At 33.4% G+C, this 25,764-nt stretch overlaps 3 protein-coding genes and 1 non-coding gene across 4 annotated transcripts in view; 2 read left to right on the top strand and 2 right to left on the bottom strand.

The window, feature by feature from the left end:
• The window catches only part of LOC117111671 (peptidylglycine alpha-amidating monooxygenase-like), a 19,430-nt gene extending 13,646 nt beyond the window's left edge, over positions 1-5,784 (top strand). The window contains exons 6-12 of the mRNA XM_033254649.1: positions 119-487; positions 1,182-1,301; positions 1,412-1,627; positions 2,587-2,660; positions 3,074-3,268; positions 3,555-3,661; positions 4,969-5,784. Of these exons, the coding sequence (XP_033110540.1) occupies positions 119-487; positions 1,182-1,301; positions 1,412-1,627; positions 2,587-2,660; positions 3,074-3,268; positions 3,555-3,661; positions 4,969-5,088 (1,201 nt within the window). The 3' untranslated portion in view covers positions 5,089-5,784. The remainder of the gene's footprint in view (positions 1-118; positions 488-1,181; positions 1,302-1,411; positions 1,628-2,586; positions 2,661-3,073; positions 3,269-3,554; positions 3,662-4,968) is intronic.
• On the bottom strand, positions 5,602-10,603 carry LOC117111680 (parkin coregulated gene protein homolog). Its single transcript, XM_033254662.1, has 2 exons — positions 10,160-10,603; positions 5,602-9,252 (listed from the first exon to the last, which is right to left on the bottom strand). The coding sequence occupies exons 1-2, from the start codon at positions 10,406-10,408 to the stop codon at positions 8,767-8,769; spliced, it is 735 nt and encodes a 244-aa protein (XP_033110553.1). The 5' UTR covers positions 10,409-10,603; the 3' UTR covers positions 5,602-8,766.
• Positions 10,604-11,175: 572 nt separating this feature from the next.
• Positions 11,176-25,764, bottom strand: part of LOC117111663 (peptidyl-glycine alpha-amidating monooxygenase B-like) — a 63,866-nt gene continuing 49,277 nt past the window's right edge. Inside the window, exons 13-19 of the mRNA XM_033254639.1 lie at positions 24,903-25,013; positions 23,880-24,175; positions 20,539-20,718; positions 18,130-18,236; positions 16,709-16,811; positions 13,943-16,186; positions 11,176-13,675 (exon numbers count right to left, since the gene is read on the bottom strand). Of these exons, the coding sequence (XP_033110530.1) occupies positions 15,780-16,186; positions 16,709-16,811; positions 18,130-18,236; positions 20,539-20,718; positions 23,880-24,175; positions 24,903-25,013 (1,204 nt within the window). The 3' untranslated portion in view covers positions 11,176-13,675; positions 13,943-15,779. The remainder of the gene's footprint in view (positions 13,676-13,942; positions 16,187-16,708; positions 16,812-18,129; positions 18,237-20,538; positions 20,719-23,879; positions 24,176-24,902; positions 25,014-25,764) is intronic.
• On the top strand, positions 18,687-18,816 carry LOC117111701. The gene has a single exon (XR_004445901.1). It is a non-coding gene; the product is annotated as a U4atac minor spliceosomal RNA (small nuclear RNA).

Below are 25,764 nucleotides of genomic sequence, written 5' to 3'. Positions count from 1 at the left end.
TATATATACTGGTTGATTCGCCGCGATTAAAACTTTTATTTGGAGGAAGTGTGATCGCATGATCGTTCAAAAATTCAAATTCAGCTTAAACAAATATTGTTTTATAATTCAATTATAGCACTGAAACTGATGCTCACTACCTATCGAAGTACTACTCACAGTTCGTCGAACCACATTGCGACGAAACCATGTACGACTTAAGCCGCCTTCTGGCGAACCTACCAATGCTTGGCGAAAGTTATGACATGGCGTACGACTACAGCGACGTTTCTAAGCAATCAGATTATCAGGTTAATAGTATCGAGACTAGCCTAGACGAAGTCTACTCATCTCTAGGAAGTGCCTGGGAGTATAGCCCTGTCCTGGTCCAGGATCTGTCGTGGCCAGCGCCTGGTCTTAATCTCGGGCAAGTCTCGGGAGTTGATGCTCACCCGAAAACGGGGGATGTGTTCGTGTTCCATCGGGCTGACAGACCGTGGCAGCCAAGGTACAACAGTTATTACCGTACTGTATCGCTCAATAACACCATTTTCGAGTGCAATAAAGATTTTTTTTAAATAATGATAATTGATGATGATGATAGTGATGATGATGTGATGATTATCCTGATTAGGCCTATACTAATTGCGATAATGAGGATGATGATGATAATAATAGTTATATTAATAAAATAATGATGATGATGATGATGATGATGATGATGATGACGATAATAATAATAATAATAATAATAATAATAATAATAAAATGATCATGACACGATAATAATAATAAATATCTTTCCATCCATCCATCCATCAATTCATCCATCCATCCATCCATCCATCCATCCATCCATCCATCCATCCATCCATCGTTTAATCCATCTATCCGTCCGTTCATCCATCCATTCATCGTTTAATCCATCTGTCCATCGTTTGATCTATCTATCCGTCCATCCTTCCATCTATCATAATCATGGTAAACATAAAATACGATATAATTATTAAATATGTTTGATTTATAATCAGTTAAGTTAAGCTATAATAAGTTAAGTTTTAAGATTCATTCACATCAATAACGTTTAACCTATTGACTAATGCCCGGCGAGTACTAAACCTATCCGCATCCTGTGATTAACTCCTTTATATCAGCACTTCATTAATGGTCTCTTTAACTCAGAAAAAAACTAACATTTACAGTGACTTCGATGAGAACCACATATTCGTTAATGCCGAAGAGCGTGGGCCGATACGAGAAAATGTCATACTACTATTAAGCAAAAACGGCGGTGACATCAAACAACAATCAGGCTCCGACAGGTAAGTTGACACTCGGCCAAAATTTACGAGGCAAGCATAAACCATTTTCAGAAAATTATTTGAAGATTATACAGCTTTGTGCTCGGATATCAAATGATTTTTTTTTCTAGATTTTACATGCCTCATGGCTTAACCTGTGACTCTAACGGTGATCTCTGGTTGACCGACGTTGCCCTTCACCAGGTGTTCAAGGTCTCAGGCAAAAACTTTAAAACTGAGATGGTTCTGGGTGAGGCATTCGTACCCGGAGTTGACCACAAACACTTTTGTCAGCCAACTGATGTAGCAGTTGAGATATCTACTGGTAATGTGTTCATAGCTGATGGGTAAGTTGATGGAAACATTGAGCATTTTAATGAGTAGTACGGCGGTGGTGCCAGTGGGGGAGGGGGAACAGGGCTATTTCCCCTCCACTCCGTCGGACTGGCCTGGACCACCTAAATTAAAATAATAATAATAATAATTTTCCCACCCAAATGACGTTATTTCGATTGCCAATCCCAAATATTGTGTGGTCTAAAAGCACAATTTAGACCATACTATGGCATAAAACATTTTCCCTTCAAGGGAATTTTTTTTTTTATTTCGGGAGCCCGACCGATTTCGGCCCTTGGTTCGGACCTCTCCGTCGAACATGACAGACATTGTAGGCAAATATCTGGAGTAGTAATAGCAGCATTAGGTCAAATAATTTTTCATTGAATTGTAATGAACATGTTAAGTTCTTAACATTTGGTGCTTTTCATAAAAAAGTACCAAGTGGAGTAGATTTGCATAACTTAGTGGTTAAAATGCTTGACATATATTCCAATGGCACTGGATTCAATTTCTGTGACAACAAAATTTCCCCACAAATATAAACAACTGAAATATCTAAAACCAACTCTCAAAGAGACTTCAATTTTAGAGCATCGTTTCCTTTCTATAAGGAACGAGTCATTCGCTGTTTGCGAAGAAAGAAATGTAAATATAGGCCTATTAAACAAGGAATTAGGCCTAGCCCACTCCCATGATGGTCAATTTTTTTGAATACCACATTATTCATAATAAATTATTTTCATAAGTCACTATGTGAAATCATTTCTTTCGTTATTGTTATATTAAAAATTCAATTTAAGTTTTAATTCAAATAATAGTTATTATTACCATCAATGACTTAAGACTTCAATGATAAATCTTTTAATAAATCAATAAGTTGTTTTTTTTAATAATTAATTGAGGATTAGTTCTTAAGAAAGTTTGCTTAAATTCTTACGCTTAAATTTAAATACTTGAATATTTACAGTTACTGCAACAAACGAATTTTGAAGTTTTCGTCAAATGGAACCTTCATTCAAGAAATTACAGCACATGGTGATAGTAAGTTTTTATATGTTAGGCCCTATTTCATTCTGGTGACGAAATCAAGAAAAATGGATCATAGTCAGCATTTAATCAAACACCAGTATTACACAAACATGCAGATTCAGAGAACTAAATATTTCTCTAGGCCATTTCGCGTTTTACTTTTACATTGAATACTTAATACAGTATAGTTGTTGAATACAAGCATCCTTTACCAGCCTTAATTAATCAACTACGATAAGCCTACATCCAAACACCGCTCATGTTGTTATACAGTATTTTAGATTAGACATGTTTGGTTTATGAGAGGGTTTATTCAGTATTGGAATGATCTTTGGCAGCAGCCATTTGTTGTAAATCAAAACGATCCAGATTAATAAACAGCGGATCAGGAATTAATATATTTCTGTCGTCTAATGAATTATTAGGTTCCGATCCAAGGCGATCCAGCTTCAATATTCCACATAGCTTGGCTCTGGTTGAGTCGCGTCAGATGATCTGTGTCGCCGACCGGGAGAACGGAAGAATCCAATGTTTCGATACCGTAACTGGCGACTTCATTAAAGAAATACGGAAGCGAGAATTTGGAGGGCGAGTGTTTGCCATAGCGTATATATATATTTTTTATTGCTATTACTATTGTTATTGCTATTTTTCATTGTGGTATTGTTATTGTTAGGCGTAACATTATTATTATTGCTATTATTGTTATTACATGATGTATGCATTAATGACGTAATTTGATTTTTAAATGTTAATCAACAAATAAAAATAACGTTAAACGATACAACAGTGTTTATAAACAAATCACTGTAAAAAAAAAAGGTAAATATGTGACTTTATGATAAAAGTAGTCGTTAAAACGAATTCATGACTTGATAATAGATAATTTTTTTTTTTTGTAATTTCTAGATGTTTTATATGCAGTAAACGGTCAATCTGAAAGGGTTCCAGCCCAGGGATACACAATAGACGTCTCAACAGGTGAAATACTTGAAACATGGGCCCCGCACCAGGTAAGAACTTACTAAGACGATGAATGAATATCCTGTGTGTCTGCAAGTCATCGTAACGAAGACTACAATTGCCGGTCGAAACTTTCGTTGAAATGAGAAATTAAAATGGCTAAGACATCCAACCTCCATCGCCCTCAATCTGGCACTACCCTAACCCCCTCCCAGAAACATCCTGAATCCGCACCTGGTTATCTTGCCTTTGTCTCTTGTGTTTTGAAATATTAATGTTTCTACATATTTATTTTCATCAATTGGTGTAACTGCTCGACCGTTTAAATGTTTAAATGTGTATACCATAATTGCTGTATTATAATGTTTTGAATTATAGGCCTAGGCCTTTTTTTATGAATTTCGAAATAATACATAAAGACAAATTCAAACTTATACTCTAATTTTAATTAGCAGATCGAATCTGGAGCCTTAGTTTGTTCAAATATTCTCATCATTTTGAAGTATAATTATGAATTTGTAATAAAACTATTAGATTTCTATATGATTTCCGTTTACTGTCGGCTCCATGGTCATAACATCAGCGTTAGAATCATAAGCATTCAACTACAACATTGGATAGCTCATTAATATAGGTCAAATATATTATAATATTATTATTAACTTTAAATAAGACACGGATCAAATGAACTCCGATTTCATTAATTTACAATTTACATCTTTTAATATATGAAAATCCTTTAATTGAGCATTAGCTTAAACGGTAATGGATGTCCTGAGAAAAACAGAACGGTATTATGCGTCAATTGATGAAAGAAATAATCTTATTCTAATTTCAAATTGAAAAACAAACACCTCGCTTAAATAAACAATGTAACAAATCAATTATTGAATTACTTTTCAATACAGACTAGGCTTAACTTTTTCTAATATTTTTGCAACTGCTTTACCTTAAGCCAATATTGTTGATAGGTTGTAAAACTGATGATTCTAGACACACCAAAAAAAACAAAAACAAAAACAAAAACGAAAAAAAAAAATACTCGGGAACGGTTAATGAGATACAGATTTTTAAATATTTAAAAAGCTGGGGGAAATGGGGCGTAGTCACCGGTTGTTCCACCCCACCTCCTCCTCAGTTTTTAAATATTCAAATATTTGTATATCATTAAGCGTTCACGAGTTTTTATGTCAGATATCTTTATTATTATTAGAAAAATCATTTGGACAATATCTCACAAAGAATTTTTCCTATGGAGCCTGGATTTATATTCTGCTGTTTTTGTTTTCTATAGGAATTTACAATCTATTTTTAAATCCAAACATTTTTATGAAGAATTGTTTTTCCTTATTCCTAGGAATTTCAAATGCCTCATGATATTGCTGTGGGACCAGATGGAAACTATGTGTACGTCGGCGATGTTATTGACCAACAAGTCGTCAGATTTCTCCGCGAAGAATACAATAATAACATATAAGGATAGGCCCTCTGGCTGATTAAAAACCTGTGCATTCTTCTTAATGTATGTTTTACTACGATTATCAATGTCCGGTTATCTGTTTCGTTGTCTTCCGGGTCCAAAGTTGCACAATATTTTACCGTTATTATGTAAATTCACACTGAGATTTTGTTTTGTTATATTTTGCCTATCAGTACCGTTTTTTTATAATTAAGCACATGAAATTATTGAGACGAGTTAAATGGATTAACGGCTGGATAAAGATGGGAAAGTAAATCTGAAGTAAAATTAATAGTTAGGCCTTTAGGCTTTAGCAACTAACTACTAGAAACATTCGAGCAGGGCCAATGGAAACCACAGCATCTGTGCATGAGATATAGAAACTCTGTATCCTATATAAGTTAATAGAAAACTTGAGCAACTTTTTTCTGTAAAAACGCATTAGTATATATTTTTGGAGAGTAAAGCCTGTAATATGCCCGTCCTTACCCTGCCAAACACTAAACCACGGATTGGTCGTTTTTTTTTTTGTTTTTTTTTTAAGTAGGCCCTATAGCCAGAATACGATAATGTAGACATAAAGACATAGGCCTATTATATGAATGAGCCAAAATTAAGTATTACGTAATGCTGTGGGAGAACAACTTCAATATTCCACAAAATGTCGTAAAATTATCTAGATCAATGACATAAGTTGCAAATGCTTTTGAGAAAGAAAAAAAAAACTTGTTGGAATTTCAAAAGTTCAGAAAGGGTTTTATTTTGTGTTGCTCCCAAAACGTGTGTGGTGTGATGTTATTTTGACCATGCTAAGTAACAAGTTCTTAAGTCAGTATTAATAAAACCGTACACTATCCCTCGGCCCTATAGCATAAAGCGTCTTAGATAACTGTCATTTCATATAAATATATTTAAATGTCAAATGTGTTTGTACATAATTTGTCCATTAGGTCGTACCTTGTTAAAATGAATAATTAACAGTCTTGTCTTGAATGTTCTTACTATGCGGTATGCTTAAAAATAATCGGGATAAATAAGAATAGTTCCTTGGGTAAATTCCGGGTATAAACGATAATTTAATTTCAAAAAGGATATTCCATTAAATATATTTTTATACACAGTAAAACGAATTGAAGACAATTGTTCGATTAACATAAACAATGATGTGTTGCAATCATGAACATTTTGGGCTTTTGTGGTTGGAACTTTGTCATTATTTTTTTTTTGTGTGTATGGCCTAAAAATATGTAATTAAATATGTATAGTTTATTGGAACTGAAATGTTTACCATGATGTACTCAATATTAAAAGCTGTTTAATTATATTTGATTGCCAAGCTGTTGTGTTAATATGTCATTCCAGATTTCTTTACAAACGTAACGAATCAGATTGGATATTGACTTCGTAACACTGGACGTATTCGTAAGATCAGCGATTTTGTCGCAACAAAGAGAGACATGGCAACGGTAACGGTTTGATTTCTCAACCTCGAGGTCGCTTCTGCCGACATGTCTAGTTTTCAAACCAAACTTTACTAGACCAGGACGCAGTGACCTAAGTTCAGGAACCACAGAATTACTGGGGTGAAAAATCCATCCAAATTGCTGCCAAATTATGGAACTTGTTCTCATCTGCTATCCATGCCAATAAAAATATTATTATCGTTATCACTAACGACAGAAATTAATTTATATAGCAAATTACTGTGATTTCAAAACGGAGGAATGAAACAATACATTTGCAGTGGTGGCTCCAGAAATGTGTAGTCCATAAATTCCAACAAAAGAGTCCGAATCACAAGAGATTCAATCAGGATCGGCATCAAAATCGTTTGGATTGTAAAATTCATGTTTTAGACCGACGGCATCATCGTCGTTTAAAAAACACATGATATTTAATTGGTCTTTAAAGGTTCGCATATTGATAGCCATGACTGCGTCATCACAGTTAAATGGGAAAATAACCCCCCTTTTCAAACAATATATTTAGGCTTATTTTAAAATGTAGTAATACAAATGTTTTTAATTGACCTAACAATCGACTTCACAACATGTGGTAAATAATGCCACAAATAGACAAGTACAAGGAATGGGTCAAAAATAAGACACTGTAATTGAGTTTTTAATTTTTCCAGCGTAACCAATACGGTAAACGTTGGACCAACAAACTCTTAGCTACCGTGTATCATTAAAAAAAACCAATTTTAGAATTGTTTGAACTGCACATGCTCGTATCATATGGTGAATCGACATAAACCTATGTTATGTGTATGTCTGCTTATTGTCAATTGACCTTGAAACGGCCATGCGCATTTCAAACTACTAATTGGCTTATAATATTCTCTGCATTGCTGATTTTATACAATACATTAACAATTTGAATTGATTAATTTAAAGTTATTGGTTTTCATTTTGGAAATACAATGAGACAAAATTTCCTCGACAACAAAGAAATGTATCAACGATAATTGATTTGTTTTGTTCTGTGACTATTTAATAATAATAATAATTGTCGACTTATATAGCGCATGATTGTATAGACCTCTATGCGCTTACATTATTATCCCCGGTCACTGGATCAAGCTCATATGGAACACACACCCAGGCCCCATGGGGGAATTCCATAATATTGCAGCTGTAGTCAACACAGGTTGTGTTTGAACCTACCAGGTACCAACTTGTAGGCTACCTAGTATTTGTACCTGGGTGGAGAGAGGCAACCGTAGATAAAGTGCCTTGCCCAAGGACACAAGCAACTTCCTCAGCGAGAGTTTCGAACCCCCGACCTCAAGGTCAGGAAGTCCAAGCCACAACCGATCCGCCAACCACTTCTATTTGGAAGTTATTAACTTGTTTGATAATTTTAAATAGGCATTTCTTAATTCTGATTGGATAATATTTTCTAATCTAATCAAATCATACAATAACATCCAATTAGAATTAGGAATTGTTTGAAATAAGCAATTCAATGTTTAATTTGGATTGTTTATGGGTTTTCCAGAGTTTACCCACATCCTTAAGCTAAATCTTACAATAATGAGGTTATGAAACTCTTAAAATTGAACGTGTTTTAGATAATAAATTTTATACATTCTATATGTCTAATATATGTTTTATACATAGTCATGGCGCTTTCAAATTTAATTTAAAATTAATATCAAAAGAATTATTATAAATCGAATAAATAATTTGTTTAATGATTTATTTCTTTTAATTATTCCTGACTACAATAGGCCTACATTGCACGTTATACTATCTTTTAAGTATCAGAAAATTTTAAGTATCAGAAAATAGCTCACTTAAAGATTGGCAAATGTTCTGTAGACACGTGTGATTAAATAGGTCTATTATTGTATACCCGCTCAAGTCGGTTGTTCTGTGGCTCGCAGTGTGAATACTCTGTATTTTATAAAATATATTCTAAAGAAGTCTACAATAACACGTTTTATTTTGATTTCTATACACATTATATCGCAGCAGTGCAGCCGATAGACCTAGTGTATCCCTGATGATATAAAGAAAACACTAAAAAAAATGGTCTCGAATCCAATTTCAGTCCATGCAAAATATGTTCGTCTGAGGTTTTTTGAAAAAAATATGCACTCTGGCTTCCAGTCATTTATCTCCTCTGAGGTTACACACGGAAAGGGGCACGAAAAACCATTCTCGGTGGAATTGGTCGGATCGCAATTAAGACTTAATATGTTAATACACATGACTCATACGTCGGTATCATGTACTTGATGTTGATATACGCGTCCTGTCCCCCTCGTCGCTCAAGAAGCTCTAGGGTAGAGTTTACCATATCCCCGACGTTGCACACTTTCCACTGATCGTACTCGATACCGTCGCCTAGGTTGTTGTTACTGTTCTTAAATAGATTCATGACGGGCAGAAGCTGCCGATAGTACGGGATTAGAGCCTCACCAGCAAGCTCATGACTCATTACCACCTCTTGGATCACTTTCAATGTAGCGCAGATTATGTCTTTATTTTTCGTCATGAGAGCTTTCTTGAGGGGTAAGATGAGCTGGGGGATAACGGGGAGGACCTTGTAGCCCCCGTGTGTCAGCATATCGTGTATACCATATCGAGCTAGGAACTTGTAAGGATGCTTCGTCTCCGATAATCCGTCGAAAAAGAGAGGTAGATAATGATGAAAGTCGAGTTTCTCTATCTCCACCTGAAATGACATTATAATTTTATTTTATTTCATTTTGTCACAATATTATTATAAATTGTTAGCCTAAATTGTATAAATCATGGCCGAGGCGGGGAGCCCGCCCCCACCCCCCCCCTTCCAACTTTTTAGCAGAAAATATATGTCAATGCAGATTTTTGTATATATCGGCTCCCTCTCAATTCATATTCCCATTCATCTTACAGTGGCCAACCCCTCACCACTTTGAAAAACGTTCCGCCGGACCTAGACCTGTAAATAATCAATATTAAAAGCTTGGCCTATCTGTGTTTCGACAATTTTAAAGCAAATTGCATTAGAAGACTGTATGCGGGGCTTGTATTTATACAACGTTAGCTTCACTAGTGAGAGACTGTGAACATCCAATTACAAATGTGTTAGTGCTCATCAATATTACAAATATACAAGGGCAACCAAGTAGCAGCCACTAACACTAAGTGACGTATAGTGATATAATGTGTGAAGAGGGTGTTTCAATACAAAATTTAACACATAAAGGGATAAACTATAAAGCCACCTTTAAGTAATGTTTTATTATATAAATTGTAAATTGCAAACCGTAAAAAATTGAATCTGCGAGCCCCTGCCTTGTGGTTAAAATCAAATACCGGCTGGGGAAATGTTATTTCGCATAAATAAATAAATAAATATATATATACATATATATATATATACCTGTACAATATATATATATATATATATATATATATATATATATATTATATATATGCGTAATACATATACATATATTTTGAACAAAGCTTATCATAGGCTTGATGTAAATGGATATTACAACCAACTATTTTTATACCTCCATGTTACAACATTATATTTTACCGTAGCGTGTTTAATTGGTTCATTATCGTTTACGTATTAAAATATATCTTACCTGCCAAGCAACCTTTATGGTAGCGTTGTGAACTATGCTTACTGGGAAATCTCCTCTATCGTAGAAGTAACGGAACCCAGAAGGCGGAGCGGGATTCTCCCTGAATGCTCCCGCCGACGGAGGCGGGCGAATAGCCTGACCCTGTGTTTTGGAGCGAATTGTAAATGCTTGAGCCGTCGTTCTTTCGGTCTTCACGGGTTTATTAGTCGAGCATTGGTTCGCGTACGGCCTAAAAGCTTTTGTCGCCATACCTGCTCTTCAGTAATGTACCGTACCGTAATATATGAGGAGTTGAACAAATGTTGATTAAAATAATTTATGCGCGTTTCTACAGTAGCAACTAGTTCACTAAACCGTCGACATGTTTTTACTACACGGTAAACACTCAATCGCTGTGTTTTGCTGATCGTTAGCGCTCAATACAATTATTTTGCTAGTTGTCAGGGAAACGATCGTATTATGAATGCCCGAATAATTACAGTATAAGGACAATTTTGTCATAACTGACTGCACATTTTATTGATTGGTCGCGATAGATACAATCGCTTGTTTATACGATATAAATAGCCTAAACCTGAATAATAGAGCAAGACTATTACACTGAGGCCTCTTTCATGTTTATAATATCTCAAATTCGACTGAATAATTAATAATATGCGAACATGTTTTTATGTGTTTATTGAATTGTTTCCAAAACCTTTGTTAGTAAACATGTCAATCAGATCAGACACGTATTAATATATTTTTAATGTTCGCCTTCAGGGCTTGCTGGACCGTACGATTATTACAATGCGGCTGCTAGACACGGTATATAATTAATGAATTTACATGAATAATTTTCATTATGTATTCCAAATTATGTTTGCGTAAAGACAAGCAGCATATTGACTATAACCTATCTTCGCAACTATCTTTCCAACAATTATTTTTGTCAGCCCCGTAGCCCACTGGATCCTGACCATCATCTTCTATGTAATCAATTTCATTATGATTCAACAGAATAAGCATTGCAATTCTTTTGTATACAAAACACGTTTATTTATTTCATGCTTTTTACACAACAATTGTAATAATGAAATTAAACCCTTGATTTAAAGAAAAATGTTAGACTAAAATTACTATGATAAATAAAACTGTTAAAACTTTTTGATAAATATCTCTATGATAATCACTGAACATACAGAGATGAGGCTCGGCTGCAATATTTTTAAAATCAGGTGTATACATAGTGGCGTAACGCCTATGCGCTCTTGTGCGACGGTCCGTAGTGCCCCCGACTCCTATGGCCATCGAAGGGACCCCTAACCACATGGTCCTTGATCTATCACCCTGACCCAAAAGGGCTCTGTTGTTACATAACAGAATGTGTCTCGTATATCGACTGTATATCATATTATATCCAGTAGCGATTTAAATGGGCCCTTAATTTTTTTTTAATTGTAAGTCTGAGTGCCATATCCAGCCATTTCGGGGATGTAATCATACATTTACTTACCTCAGCCCCAACCATGGTGGGACTCATGTGGTATTGACCCTTTATCAGTGAAATTCTCTCCCTGGGCCCTATATATATAAACATTCCCGGATTTGCCACTCATTTCATATAATTTATTTTGTCTTTAAAAACATTTAGAATGCAATGACAAACATAATTAAAAGAACAGCACAACGAAAAATCCCACAATGGAATTGGCAACCGGGGCAAAAAAGGGCTCCACTCTCAAAAAGCCACAGAGCCCCGGCCCCACCATTATGCCACTGTGTATACATCAGCATGTTTACATTTAAAATGACAGAGATGGATGGATGCAAGTGGGCATGAAATTCAGCATTTTTACCTATGAGGGAGACTGTCACTTTGCAAAATACCCCGCATTAAAAGCAATGCTATGATTTTTATGATTTTAAAGGCAGCTTTAAAAACTCACCTTTTTAACATGTACTTTTCTTAAATTTCTCCTAGCATTTTTATTTTTATTGTTAAGCGCATTGAGGCTTTAGCATAAAGCGCTATATAAGCCAAAATTATTATTATTATTATTAAACAAACTTGGTTAAAATGCAGAGCCTCACGCTCAAGTTTTGAACAAAAATACATGACGAGAACTTCGATAGTTCAGTCACAATATACAAAATATTAAAAAATCATTAAAAAAAGACATAATGGGTTGCAATTTAGTGCTGCCAGTGAATACATTTCCAAAAAGCAGAGTAGATACAGAACGTAAACTCAAAACTTGATCAATTGCACGCTGATGACACCTAAACATAAATTAATTACCTGAAGGGCTAATAGACGAGGATATAATAGGTTTGACATATCATTTTGCTTGCAGTTCCATCAAAACCAGGCCTTACCATCTTCTAACTTAAAGCATTTAATGACATACGCACTGTTTCACGCACACTAAAGTTGCTAGCGTATCTAATGAATACCCTCCTACGGTGCATCGAGAGTGACGCTTCCAATTACGATAAATATAATACACAAATTACACACATGCACTTTAATATCATATTCACAACATTAATGAATGACTAATAAAGTACATCTGTTCCTTTTCTATACAATGTATTTAACTACAATATATACATGTTAAATATTTTCTTAATTTCAAATTTCTTCAATGATAATCGTAATGCTTCCTAATTGACACCATTGTTTCACAAATATAATTTTCATATCATATTAAGTTAGTTAAAATATCTACACATTTTTTTGCCTTCTATCGATTCTATAAATTCTGAACATTTTTTTCAGCAATGGTTATCAGCTGTCTGTTTTTACAGCGCAGAATAGTAAGGTACCCTATGTATCTATGAACTGTGTTAAAAATAACATAAGGGATACAACGTCGTCACTGATAGCTACAGATATGTATCAAAATTTACACTGGCTAACACTAGTTATATCACAGTGACCATTTCATTTCATTTCATTTATTTCGCCTTTTTTTTTTATCATAACCATGGCTTGCTAGCGTGGAGAAGAAAATAACAGCAGATAAGGAGGAGAAAAACATGGCCGCCTTAAAATCCAGAAAAGGTGAAGATTGCATAATCTAAGCCTAATATAGATTCACCATTCTATTGTCATAAACCAATTAAATTTACATTCGAGTTTCTTCTGATTATAGTTGATGAAATATGTAAACAAGACGTAACCTTATGAATAATACAGTTAAATGCCACTGGCATATGCAAAAAGGACGTGAATTCTGGAAAGAAAATTATTGGTATACAATGGAAGAAATCAACAGGGAAACACTTTACTATGGTTATGCTGTAAGTAGTATCTCAACCTTCCTTATTACATTGACTAAACTATGTAAAACATCACACAAGTCTAAAAAATCATTGTATTATGTTTTATGCATACAAACATGAAGATGACATTTAGGAAAAAATAATTTTTCACATATTAATCAAATGTTGCTGTGGCCATAATTGTTTGTATACTAGTAATTTAAATCAGAGTTTAAAACGCCTGTTGGCGAAATTTACAGAACATTTTGACTTTTTTTTTGGAAACATCCATAAATATACATCATAAAGCACATTTTCCTCAAATATATTTCACTTTGAATGTACCAAATTATTTCAAAACATAAAAATATTGTTCTTTTCATTTTTCCTTTCTTTTTTCCCTTCTTTCTTATTTATCCCCAAAAATCAAAACCTAAAAAAACATGAAAGACCTAAAATTGCAATATGTGACCTGAGTGCCCACTTGCTCATAACTGTTTAAAACGCCTGTTGGCGAAATTTACAGAACATTTTGACTTTTTTTTTGGAAACATCCATAAATATACATCATAAAGCACATTTTCCTCAAATATATTTCACTTTGAATGTACCAAATTATTTCAAAACATAAAAATATCGTTGTTCTTCTCATTGTTTCCTTTATTTCTTCCCTTATTTCTTATTTATCCCTAAAAATAAAAACCTAAAAAACATGAAAGGCCTAAAAATTACAATATGTGACCTGGGTGCCAAGTTGCTCATAACTTTTATACCATTGAAAACAAAAAATGGACAAACATAATAAATGTACAGTATATAACTTGAAACCCAAAAAACAAAATCGTAATTGTGTTTTAAACAAATTCCTCCAAATTAAAGGTTTAATAGTAATATTTCAAAAATAAAAATTGCCTATAATACCAGTGGCAGATGCTAAAGATTTTAATAATCTGTATGTTTTATTATGTATAGCCTTCGGATGTGATAGCAGTAGATTTTGATATCTTTAATGGTGTCTTTTATATATTATGTATGGTATTGTTTTTAAATGATTGAATTTTTGCATCAAGTCAATTGATTGTAAAACTTATATCTTTCATTTGAACATGAAGACAATTGCTGTGTATGTGACAGCTAGTTTCATATCTGTCACATAAATTAATATGAATATTCTAGTGTCCTATGTTTTATTGATTTAATTAAAATTATACAGCTCATCTCATTGTAACAAATGTGTCTCAAATGAATGCTATTCAAATTTACACGAACCTACATTAAGAACATGATTTGCTACCTTTTAAATAATTAATATATTTCCATAATCAGACTAAAGAATAATTTAATATACTGTAAGTATACTTTATATAACTGTTAATCTAAGTACTGTAGGTTGACTGTTTTAGATGCCTAAGCCACAACGATGAGCGGTTTTTACCTTGGTCGTGTTAGGACTAGTGCAGACTAGACATCATCACCGTAGTTTTATCGCTGAGATTTCTTTTATATTTGTCTTTCCCCATTCAATAATAATAATAGCCAACGTCTGTTTTAAATCCTTGTGTTTTCCCACTGCTTTATCGGTAAAAAGCTTTATTTTTAATCCCTTTGCGGCTGTGTCCATTATTATGGGAAATTTATCTGATAATCTAGGCCCCGGTTCTGGATTAGATAAGCAGAAATATGGCCAGTGGCAGATTCGGGGGGGGGGGGTGTAAACTTTCAAGAAAATGATATTCCAACTTTCAATCTAAGAGATGCCATAATTATAAATGTGTTTACCTCAGCCTCAATCAGGTGGGGTTGAGGTGAAATAGATCCTCCATCCATGAGAGTCCCTCCCTGGATCCGCCACTGAGGACCATTAGCAGTATGTACATTATGTCTGGTTGAGTATTTTTAATGCCTTGTTTTTCTGTTGGTTTTTTAAGCTTACAATTTATACAGTACATGGAAAACAAATAAAAAATAAATATAATTTTTAAACATTTTTATAGACAATATTCATACACAGTAAGTACAAATATGAACAAAGGTGTCAATTTCCTGAAACTAAGTACCATCCAAACCCTTAAGAGAAAAGTTGGTATATGAGGAATGGATAGAATTTCAAAATTTGAATACAGGTCTCTATGTGATTGAGTGTGAAAATAAACAAAACACATGACCAGCTTATTTTCACATCTTAAACACCAAGAATTATATTAATAATTTAAATACATTAGACAAAGATAACACAAATACAAAAATATACCGGAACAGATTCTAAGATATACACAGAACATCAAGTATATAATTTTACTTTCAATTTCTAAATATATTTCCTCTACCTAACTAAATAATAATCTAATACAAAAACCAACTTGGAGCATACAAATTATAAATTTTGTGCTCTGATACCCGTCAATCTACTGTACTCCTCTACATCTGAGCCATCGGTCCAACTACCATCATCTTCAAGATCACTTCCTTCTGTCGTTACTGGGTTAAACCCTTTGCGTTTGTTGAAGAAATTACCAACACTAAATCTGTCCTGGGTGGACTTGTAACGTGGGAATCCTTTTACCATTCCGCCGTGCCATTGGTCACGGAGTCGTACAAAAATCGCTACAATGAATATACAGACAATAGGCACGATCAGGATACAGACGACAATGGCAGTTGCTGCGTTCGCTGCTTTTGACATCACCGGACTTTTGTTCTTTTTGTTTATGACTGCATCATTATCAAGAGTGTTTCCTGGTAATGAGCCAGCAGCGCTCTTCTTGTCGGTTTCGTGAATACCTGTAATTAATGATTGATCAATTAATAATGTGTTTCAATAATTAATACACTACAATCACTTAGCACAATTAACAATAAACTAAACCTTATAAAATCTGGCAAGAAACTCAAAATTGCTAATCAGATTAATCTATTTTTACTGAATTTCGGGTTCCTGCAGTACCGGCATTTTAGTACAAAAATGATCGTTTTAATAGATTACCAAGCAATTTATGGGTCTACACATGGATGATTATTGTATTATATTTACTATGAATTTATATATATATATATATATATATATACACACACACACACACATAAGATGATGGGCTGATGATGGGCTATGCCCGAAACATGTCGTATCAAATAAATTTCTACTGAGGCAGATTAAAACCGTGTTGCTTTTGATTTTATATATATATATATAATTTTAATTATTTAAGATTTCATTGTATAAGTGGATGTAAAAACAGCAGAATGCCATTTTAGGAATGTAGCCCTTGATGAAATAAGAAAGTTATGCAAGGTGTAAATACATACCCAAGTCAAGCACAAACTTAAAAACAAGATGAGCACCAAGATCAGCAACGTACACAGACCTGCCATCATGAGACACTGCAACATCATGAGGCTGACTAAATCCCTAAATAAAGAAATAAAAGAATGTTCCATTATTGTCAAGGATTGTTTATATGATCAGATATACAGTTTTAAAATCACTTTATAATTTCTTGGAGTAAACTGTGTCTCTTTTCACCGTCTTAATATATATATTTTTTTTAAGATATTCATTTATGGATTACAATTCAAACATTTAGAATGGAGGTGTGGCTCTGTGGTGAAGATGACTGCCTTCCAATTCCATGGTGTAGGGTTAAAGTCATGCAAACACTATACAACATTTGTTTTCCTGGAGACTCAATACTCCCCAAAACCTCATATTTAATATTTTAGAACATCACAAAGTTGATGCCATCCTGTAAGTGTCAAGTCACTTGCTTTTGGATAGGAATGAGTATTTTAAAAAAAAAAGGGAAGGTAGTGTTGGGAGAGGGAATTGGTGACATTTAGTAATTTTCATAGTGCGAATTTGTAAACCAAATTAATATACTGTATTAAAAAAAATAATACACAACATATAAAACACATACTGTACATATTTTATATTTTATAAATGTGGCAAAGACAAGCAAAACCAGTCACTCGTCGCAAAAATCGATTTTGAGTTATTAATACAGTGTTAGAGAGTAAAATAATAGCTATAAAATGGTAAAAAAATCATTCAAATCAGACATTTCCTTATGAAGTTACAAGTGTTTAAACATACAGCTGTTTAAAGAACAATATATGAGAAATCAGCCTTCAAAGTTTATGATTTCAGGCATTTCTCATGCAGAAACTATCATCAAATCCTTAAAAAGTGTTGTTTAAACATTGAAAATGGGGAAAATAACAGCATAGAATGATGTATAGATATGTAAAGATTAGTTTAGTGCAATAAAATAGATTTTTTTAAATTTGACATTACAGCATGTTTTGGCCATTTTCTGTGAAACACGATTTGCGACGAGTGATTGGTTTGGCTTGTCTTTGCCACAAATTCATTAAATTGCTTCGAGTTTCAAAATCGAATGCTACAACTAGTAGACCGCAAATTTAAAAAAAAAACAAAAAACTTTGAACACTAGAAGTGATGATGAATGTTATTTTGGCTGCATTTTGCATTGTCCACTCTCTTTATTGTTTGTTTATGTTTAGTCTCTCATAAGCCACTTGTGGCTGGCCTTTGTGGTTAAAAGGCTGAGACCTAAATCATAAATATTTATAATACCAAACAAATTATGCCTCAAATATTTTCACTTTAAAATGGTAAATATATGTTAATTTCTAACCCCTTGTAGAGAATAATAATTATTACATAATAATAAATATTTTATCTATATATATAAGTGATGTGATACCGAATAAGGTGACCATGTCTGCAACACAGAGTCATCTTCAAAGCCTATACTAAAGCCTTTGGGTGAGCTTGTTTGTTCGGGGCCACTCACAGCATAAAGAATACCACCTGCAAAAAAAGACAAGGAATAAATTTTAATCTTTTGATAATGATTACATTTATAAATTAATTAGTGAATAAATTAATATCATAACACAAATTAATATTAATTAATTAATTATGATGTATTATTCTGATAAAGACCATTTGTTATACAGATATATTATAATGCTACATTTTAACCTAAACACCCCTTTAGTAATAATGGAACATTCCATATCATTTATATTCATAAGACCTAAGACTGGTTATAAGGTGTTGTTTTTACATGTTTATTTGTATGGTTATTGACTTATAATTTGAAGATTACATCAAATATATACTTAACTAAAAATAAGTAATATAGTAAACATTTTAATGAGACATTACTAAAGAAAAAAAAAATCTGAAAACTAAACAACACCAGTCCACGACAAACAGCTCCACTCTATATAAACATGTGCGGTCTTCCAACCTTTATCAGTCCTTGTCTTGGGGTGCAGGTTGCCCAATGAGCGCCTAGCGAGGGTGATTTTGCTGACACCAAGTAACAACATTTAAAGCATCAGCTCAAATTTCGGTTTGGGTCTACGGTGCAATTTTTGAACAAATGAACACCAGAATGGTGAAACTATGGAATATTAATAATTGACTGGAAAAGCATCGCTTGTATTGTATTATCCTATATTAAATTTCAGGCTTGATCTTAATGCAATTTTTACATGGATGTTGAAAGACAGTTGGTAGCATATGATGATGTGTATGAATACACATAGTTCATTTTTCGATAGATTTTTCCCCAATATATTTGTTTATCTTTAGAGATTTTCTTTTAAGTATGTTTGTAGACATCTGAACTTTAAAATGATCTTACTCCTGTCTTACTCAAACTAGGAACATGATAAAGCTTATACATTCATCTATCTAAATATATCAATAACTCATTTCAGGGGTGGCACCAGGATTTGCCCGACGGGAAGGGGGTGGGCGCCAAGGTCAACGGCGGGGGAAGGGGGACACTGATTCCCCAAGAGGGGTCAGATTTCCCCGAGGAAAGCAAAGTGGGTGTGATCAAGCTTAGATTAAAAGGTCTTGAAAAGTGGTCCAGGTGCTGAAGCCCCAAAAAATGTTGATAATTTAGAGGGGTTTCAAAGGCTTATTTAATTGATTTATTTAATCGAGTCTACGAATATGTAGCAAATACATATAATTTTGTTTTCTTCCCAATAAATTGTGCTTTTCTCCCTGACCGGGGGAGGGGGTGTTGGAGGGCGGCAGCTCTCACCCCACCGCACCCCCCACCCCCGACTCATCTTTCATTTTTCGTACCACAAGACACATTTTGTCACGACAAGTCTGGGTGAGTGGGATGGGTCCCATCCTTTTGCATGTGTTTTATTGATTATGATTATTCTGGTTTTGTGATGTTTTTAATGAGACGCAATAAATTGAATAAAGAAAAAAGATATTAAAAAGTATACAATAGCAAGAGATCTGGGAACTGTCCCGATTTTGCATGCATGCAATGAAACAAACAAAGGGTAGTACCACAAGGTAGGGGACGTCCTATTAGATTTCATATAGAGTTTAAAATTTGAGCATGTATTCGATACGAACAAATATTACGTTCTTTTAAGGGGCGCCATCTAGTACATTTCGAGATAGGATTTTAGGGCAGTCGGACCCCTTGCTATTCCATACTCTTTGATTTTATGCACCATTGACTAATCTTGTTTATGCACCTTCATTATGTATAATTTTAAGTGAACAGGAGAATTACTATACATTCATTAAATAGGAAACATGGGATTTTAGTTTAAGAAGTTGTTGGTTTTTTACTGTCTTACTTTTGATTTGATTGTTTAGTTATATCAGTTATAGTCTTTGGTATTCACTAGTGAACGCAATGTCAAATTGATCTGGCCACTGTTCAAAAGCCCTGTACAAACTATCAAAGTTTACTTGGCAAAACATTACATGCCTAAATATGGTCGTGGCGACATCACGTCATGACCATATATAGGCGCATCATGACTGTATTATATAATATGGGCATAGAAGTCTTTTGTCAAAGACAATTTGATAATCTTTACAAAGTTTAAAAATGTACATTCAAATAAATAAACTAAAACTAGACTATACAGATAATTACAAGTTCTTTAATACAATATTTGGTTTTAAAATGAAAAAAATAAATTCAAATTATTTCTTTGTAGGCCTAATAAAATTGTGTACTGTACATGTAGATACTACCTGTAGTTTAAATACATGCATAATATTATTTATTCCCTGCCAACCAAAAATGTTTATAATTAAATATTTTCTCCCTTACCATCACGTCCACTATACTCTGCGGCGAAAACATGTGCACTTGGCCGGAAGACATTATGGAGCTCACCAGTATTAACATCAAAACATAAAATGCGTCCGTTCTCACGATCAGCAACACATACTTTGTTTTTTTCATGTACCAAAGTCAAGCTATGAGGAATTTGGAATACTGCAGGTATAACTGTTGAAGGGAAGGTAATGCAAATAATATAGCAAATTATTTTCTTATCCTTAAAATGTTTTAAGAAAAACATTTGGAACAAGAGATCTTGTTTACCATCATTCATTATCATTGAAGTTGCAGAGAATTCTCAATGTGGTACAATCCATTACAGTACATAATGTTTCTAAATGTCATTAGAAAATGTAAAATGTTTTGTACTATCTAATTGTTTGTACCAAATAGGCCGATTTAGTGATCAGAGTCACATGACCTAATATGATAAACAAAGTGAGACTATTAGCTTTGCTGACTGTGAGTTGTTTCTACTTTAAAGCACATCACTGATGTTGAATAATTTTGATCGGAAAACTAGTAAATTATTCAAAATTGCTTGGAAATTGAACTTGTGAATATTGTCAGAATGGTTTTCTAATACTTTAAAAAGATTCTAGCCACAAAATATTGCGATTTTTCAGTGTTAACCAAACACTGAAAAATTTAAGTGTTAATCCTATGCCCCTTACTGTATTATATGTGAGCATTCTAATGTCTTTGAACTGTGTGTGAGAAACACTAAAATCGTTTATGCAAGCTCAAGGTTTACAAAAAATTACAAGAATTCCAAAGCCTAAAATGTATGAATATAATTATTATATTATGTATATATCAACACTATAGGGTCATTCTCGCTCTAATCAGCCAGACATTTTAAAGTTTGGGGGATTTTTCAGGGCATATAAGTTAACACTCTAATAAAACATGCCTACCCAAATAAGAATGGCAATTTTTAAAAAAGGAGTCTATGTAGCAACTTGCAACATTTCATCTTCGTTATTAAAGAAGATATAGCTTTGTAAAAATCATATAGAGTAAAGGAGCTATTACCAGAATGAAAAAGGGGGCATGGTATCTACAGTAAATGTCAAAAGATGGTAACTTAAAAACCGTTAGGAAATTGAAGCTGAAATTTTGGATTCTTTCTTTTGACATCAAGGTATTTTTAGGATTTTTTTAAAAAGGAAAATCCAAAAGAAGGGGAGCGGGGAGGGGGGAAGTTGCATGGGCATGGTGGTTGATTTGAGCTGGCATAACCCTATATTAACATTCATACTGTATGTCTTTGCCAATTAATTGTCACTTTATCAGTGGGCTGTTGCTTTGAATACCATAACATTTTCATTTTCTTATACTACAGTGGCAATGCATGTTGTCGCCATGAAATGTCACACAATCCATACTAGTTCCCAGTCACCAAATCACATTATTACAGATATATTATAATAAGATCTGTGGATATTGTTCTTATGAATGTTTTCAATTAATGCGAGCATACTATCCTTCTTTTTGAAGGACTAATAAAGTTTTCCTTTGATACTTACTTGATTTCAAATTAGCATTGTCTATTTCCATAAGCAATGTCCCATCAGGGGAAAACTTCAGTATACGTGAATTGCAGTAACCATCAGCAACAAAAAAGGAACCGTCAGGTTCGACTACAACATCGGTGGGTTTGCAAAAGTGTTTCCTGTCTTTACCAGGCTTGAGTCGCTCTCCCAGAGTCAGTATGGCTTTGTCGCCACCCTCTGCAGGGTATTTGAAGACCTGATGCAGTGCTACATCTGTTACCCAAATGTAACCTTCATAATCAATTGTTAAGCCATGTGGCATGTAAAATCTGAAGAATAAAAGATGGATGATAAAATAATTCTGATTCTGTGATTTCTTTAAAATGGCAATAAGTATCGTCGATGTCATCATCATCACTATCATTGTCATTATTATTATCTTCCTTATAATCATCATCATAAAGATATTATTAAGTTAAAGTGCTGTTTGAGCTTTGAAGTGCACGGTTGGACGCATACGGTGCACAACAATTTTTCATTATCTTTATTATTGATCATTAACTTCTTCATCAACATTATCATCATTAACTTCTTCATCAACATTATCATCATTAACTTCTTCATCAACATTATCATCATTAACTTCTTCATCAACATTATCATCATTAACTTCTTCATCAACATTATCATCATTAACTTCTTCATCAACATTATCATCATTAACTTCTTCATCAACATTATCATCATTAACTTCTTCATCAACATTATCATCATTAACTTCTTCATCAACATTATCATCATTAACTTCTTCATCAACATTATCATCATTAACTTCTTCATCAACATTATCATCATTAACTTCTTCATCAACATTATCATCATTAACTTCTTCATCAACATTATCATCATTAACTTCTTCATCAACATTATCATCATTAACTTCTTCATCAACATTATCATCATTAACTTCTTCATCAACATTATCATCATTAACTTCTTCATCAACATTATCATCATTAACTTCTTCATCAACATTATCATCATTAACTTCTTCATCAACATTATCATCATTAACTTCTTCATCAACATTATCATCATTAACTTCTTCATCAACATTATCATCATTAACTTCTTCATCAACATTATCATCATTAACTTCTTCATCAACATTATCATCATTAACTTCTTCATCAACATTATCATCATTAACTTCTTCATCAACATTATCATCATTAACTTCTTCATCAACATTATATATGACAACAATAAGATGTGTATAAGAGACAGCATTTCATCTTCGTTATTAAAGAAGATATAGCTTTGTAAAATCATATAGAGTAAAGGAGCTATTACCAGAATGAAAAGGGGGGCATGGTATCTACAGTAAATGTCAAAAGATGGTAACTTAAAAACCGTTAGGAAATTGAAGCTGAAATTTTGGATTCTTTCTTTTGACATCAAGTTATTTTTAGGATTTTTTTAAAAAGGAAAATCCAAAAGAGGGGGAGCGGGGAGGGGGGAGGGAAGTTGCATGGGCATGGTGGTTGATTTGAGCTGGCATAACCCTATATTAACATTCACACTGTATGTCTTTGCCAATTAATTGTCACTTTATCAGTGGGCTGTTGCTTTGAATACCATAACATTTTCATTTTCTTATACTACAGTGGCAATGTATGTTGTCGCCATGAAATGTCACACAATCCATACTAGTTCCCAGTCACCAAATCACATTATTACAGATATATTATAATAAGATCTGTGGATATTGTTCTTATGAATGTTTTCAATTAATACGAGCATACTATCCTTCTTGTTGGCTTTGATACTTACTTGATTTCAAATTAGCATTGTCTATTTCCATAAGCAATGTCCCATCAGGGGAAAACTTCAGTATACGTGAATTGCAGTAACCATCAGCAACAAAAAAGGAACCGTCAGGTTCGACTACAACATCGGTGGGTTTGCAAAAGTGTTTCCTGTCTTTACCAGGCTTGAGTCGCTCTCCCAGAGTCAGTATGGCTTTGTCGCCACCCTCTGCAGGGTATTTGAAGACCTGATGCAGTGCTACATCTGTTACCCAAATGTAACCTTCATAATCAATTGTTAAGCCATGTGGCATGTAAAATCTGAAGAACAAAAAATGGATGATAAAATAATTCTGATTCTGTGATTTCTTTAACATGGCAATAAGTATCGTCGATGTCATCATCATCACTATCATTGTCATTATTATTATCTTCCTTATAATCATCATCATAAAGATATTATTAAGTTAAAGTGCTGTTTGAGCTTTGAAGTGCACGGTTGGACGCATACGGTGCACAACAATTTTTCATTATCTTTATTATTGATCATTAACTTCTTCATCAACATTATTGATCATTAACTTCTTCATCAACTTTATCATCATTAACTTCTTCATCAACATTATCATCATTAACTTCTTCATCAACATTATCATCATTAACTTCTTCATCAACATTATCATCATTCTCATTATCATAATTAGCATTATTACTTTCAAAATCATAATCATCATCATTGTCTTTGCCACTGTCATCATAATTATCATATCTTCAACAATTATTGCTGTCAAAAATAAACAGCAGACAATATCAGATACGCTCCTTCCCCTCCCCTCCCCCAGATTTTAAAACCTGAAATCTCATCAACAGTTCCCAAATTTGTCATCAAACACACTTTTTGTGTCTTATAAAAATCAGTTGTATAACATATTAACAACTTTTTTTCCCTCCCTTCCATTCTCAATTAAAAACTAAAAACTTAATATTTTTTTTGGCCTAAAATAGACAATATTTAAATAATATGTTTACCATGGTTAAAGCCACTTACTGATTAGCTCCCCAGGAACGCTTCTTTTTGCCTGTGTCCTTGTCTAGCACTACCACCGTATCGCTAGTTATAGCACCTTTGCCCAAAAAATTGTCATCACCGTCAAAGGAGCTGAGAGAGATAGATATTTCAGAATTTTTATTACTTAAATTCTGATTCAATCTGTTCCCAAATAAAATTAAGTGCCACTTCTTTTAATGGAGAAATACACTGTATTTATTCGGATAAATGCCCTGGCATTTTTTAGGGGGGCGTCTATTTGACGAAGGCATATATATATATATTAGTTGATGTAAAATTAATAAGCACCTCGAGAAAGGTGTTTATTCCGAATGAGCCTTGAGGGGGAGGGTTTTATTTGAGGAAGGTGTTTATTCAAATACAAACAGTATTCTATTTTCTATAAGAATCACAGAAATTACTCAAGAATAAAAGACATGTTTATGTTCTGAGTATTAGCCATTTGTAGCACACTCATGTTTCAAAGAACATTATACTTAAAAAAAGCATGGCTTAAAAGCGTAGGACTAGGATAAGCATGGTTTAAAAGTACAATAGTTGTATATTAATGAATCTCAAGTAAAATTTGTGCATATTTAAAGTACTAGTTTTTATTTTTACACAAAACATGGGTGATATCAAGTGCCAATTGTTGTTCAGTAATAAAGTAAACATTTATTAAAAACAATTTGTTTTGCTTTCTATAACATGTGTTATACATTCTAACAATTGATTATTTTTCTAATACAGAAATACTGCATAATATTATACAGTTCTTTAAGAAGAAAACATTATTATACAGTCAACAGTCAAACAAAATTTTCCTGCATGTTTCCTTTCTGGGGAACACTGCCCTGGGTTT

The sequence above is a fragment of the Anneissia japonica genome, unplaced genomic scaffold (assembly GCF_011630105.1).
Source record: "Anneissia japonica isolate Jap-2015-1 unplaced genomic scaffold, ASM1163010v1 scaffold351_len699533_cov169, whole genome shotgun sequence".
NCBI classification, from domain to species: Eukaryota; Metazoa; Echinodermata; class Crinoidea; order Comatulida; family Comatulidae; genus Anneissia; species Anneissia japonica.
The sequence above is the reverse complement of the archived record's forward strand: the minus strand, read 5'-3'. Positions and strand labels throughout refer to the sequence as shown.

What these genes read in the sequence shown, in the direction of transcription:
- LOC117111680 (XM_033254662.1), bottom strand. Translation starts at nt 10,408, where the DNA reads ATGGCGACAAAAGCTTTTAGGCCGTACGCGAACCAATGCTCGACTAAT. An exon ending in CCATAAAGGTTGCTTGGCAG is followed by an intron (nt 9,253 to 10,159) that starts GTAAGATATATT and finishes ATGTCATTTCAG; the next exon opens with GTGGAGATAGAGAAACTCGA.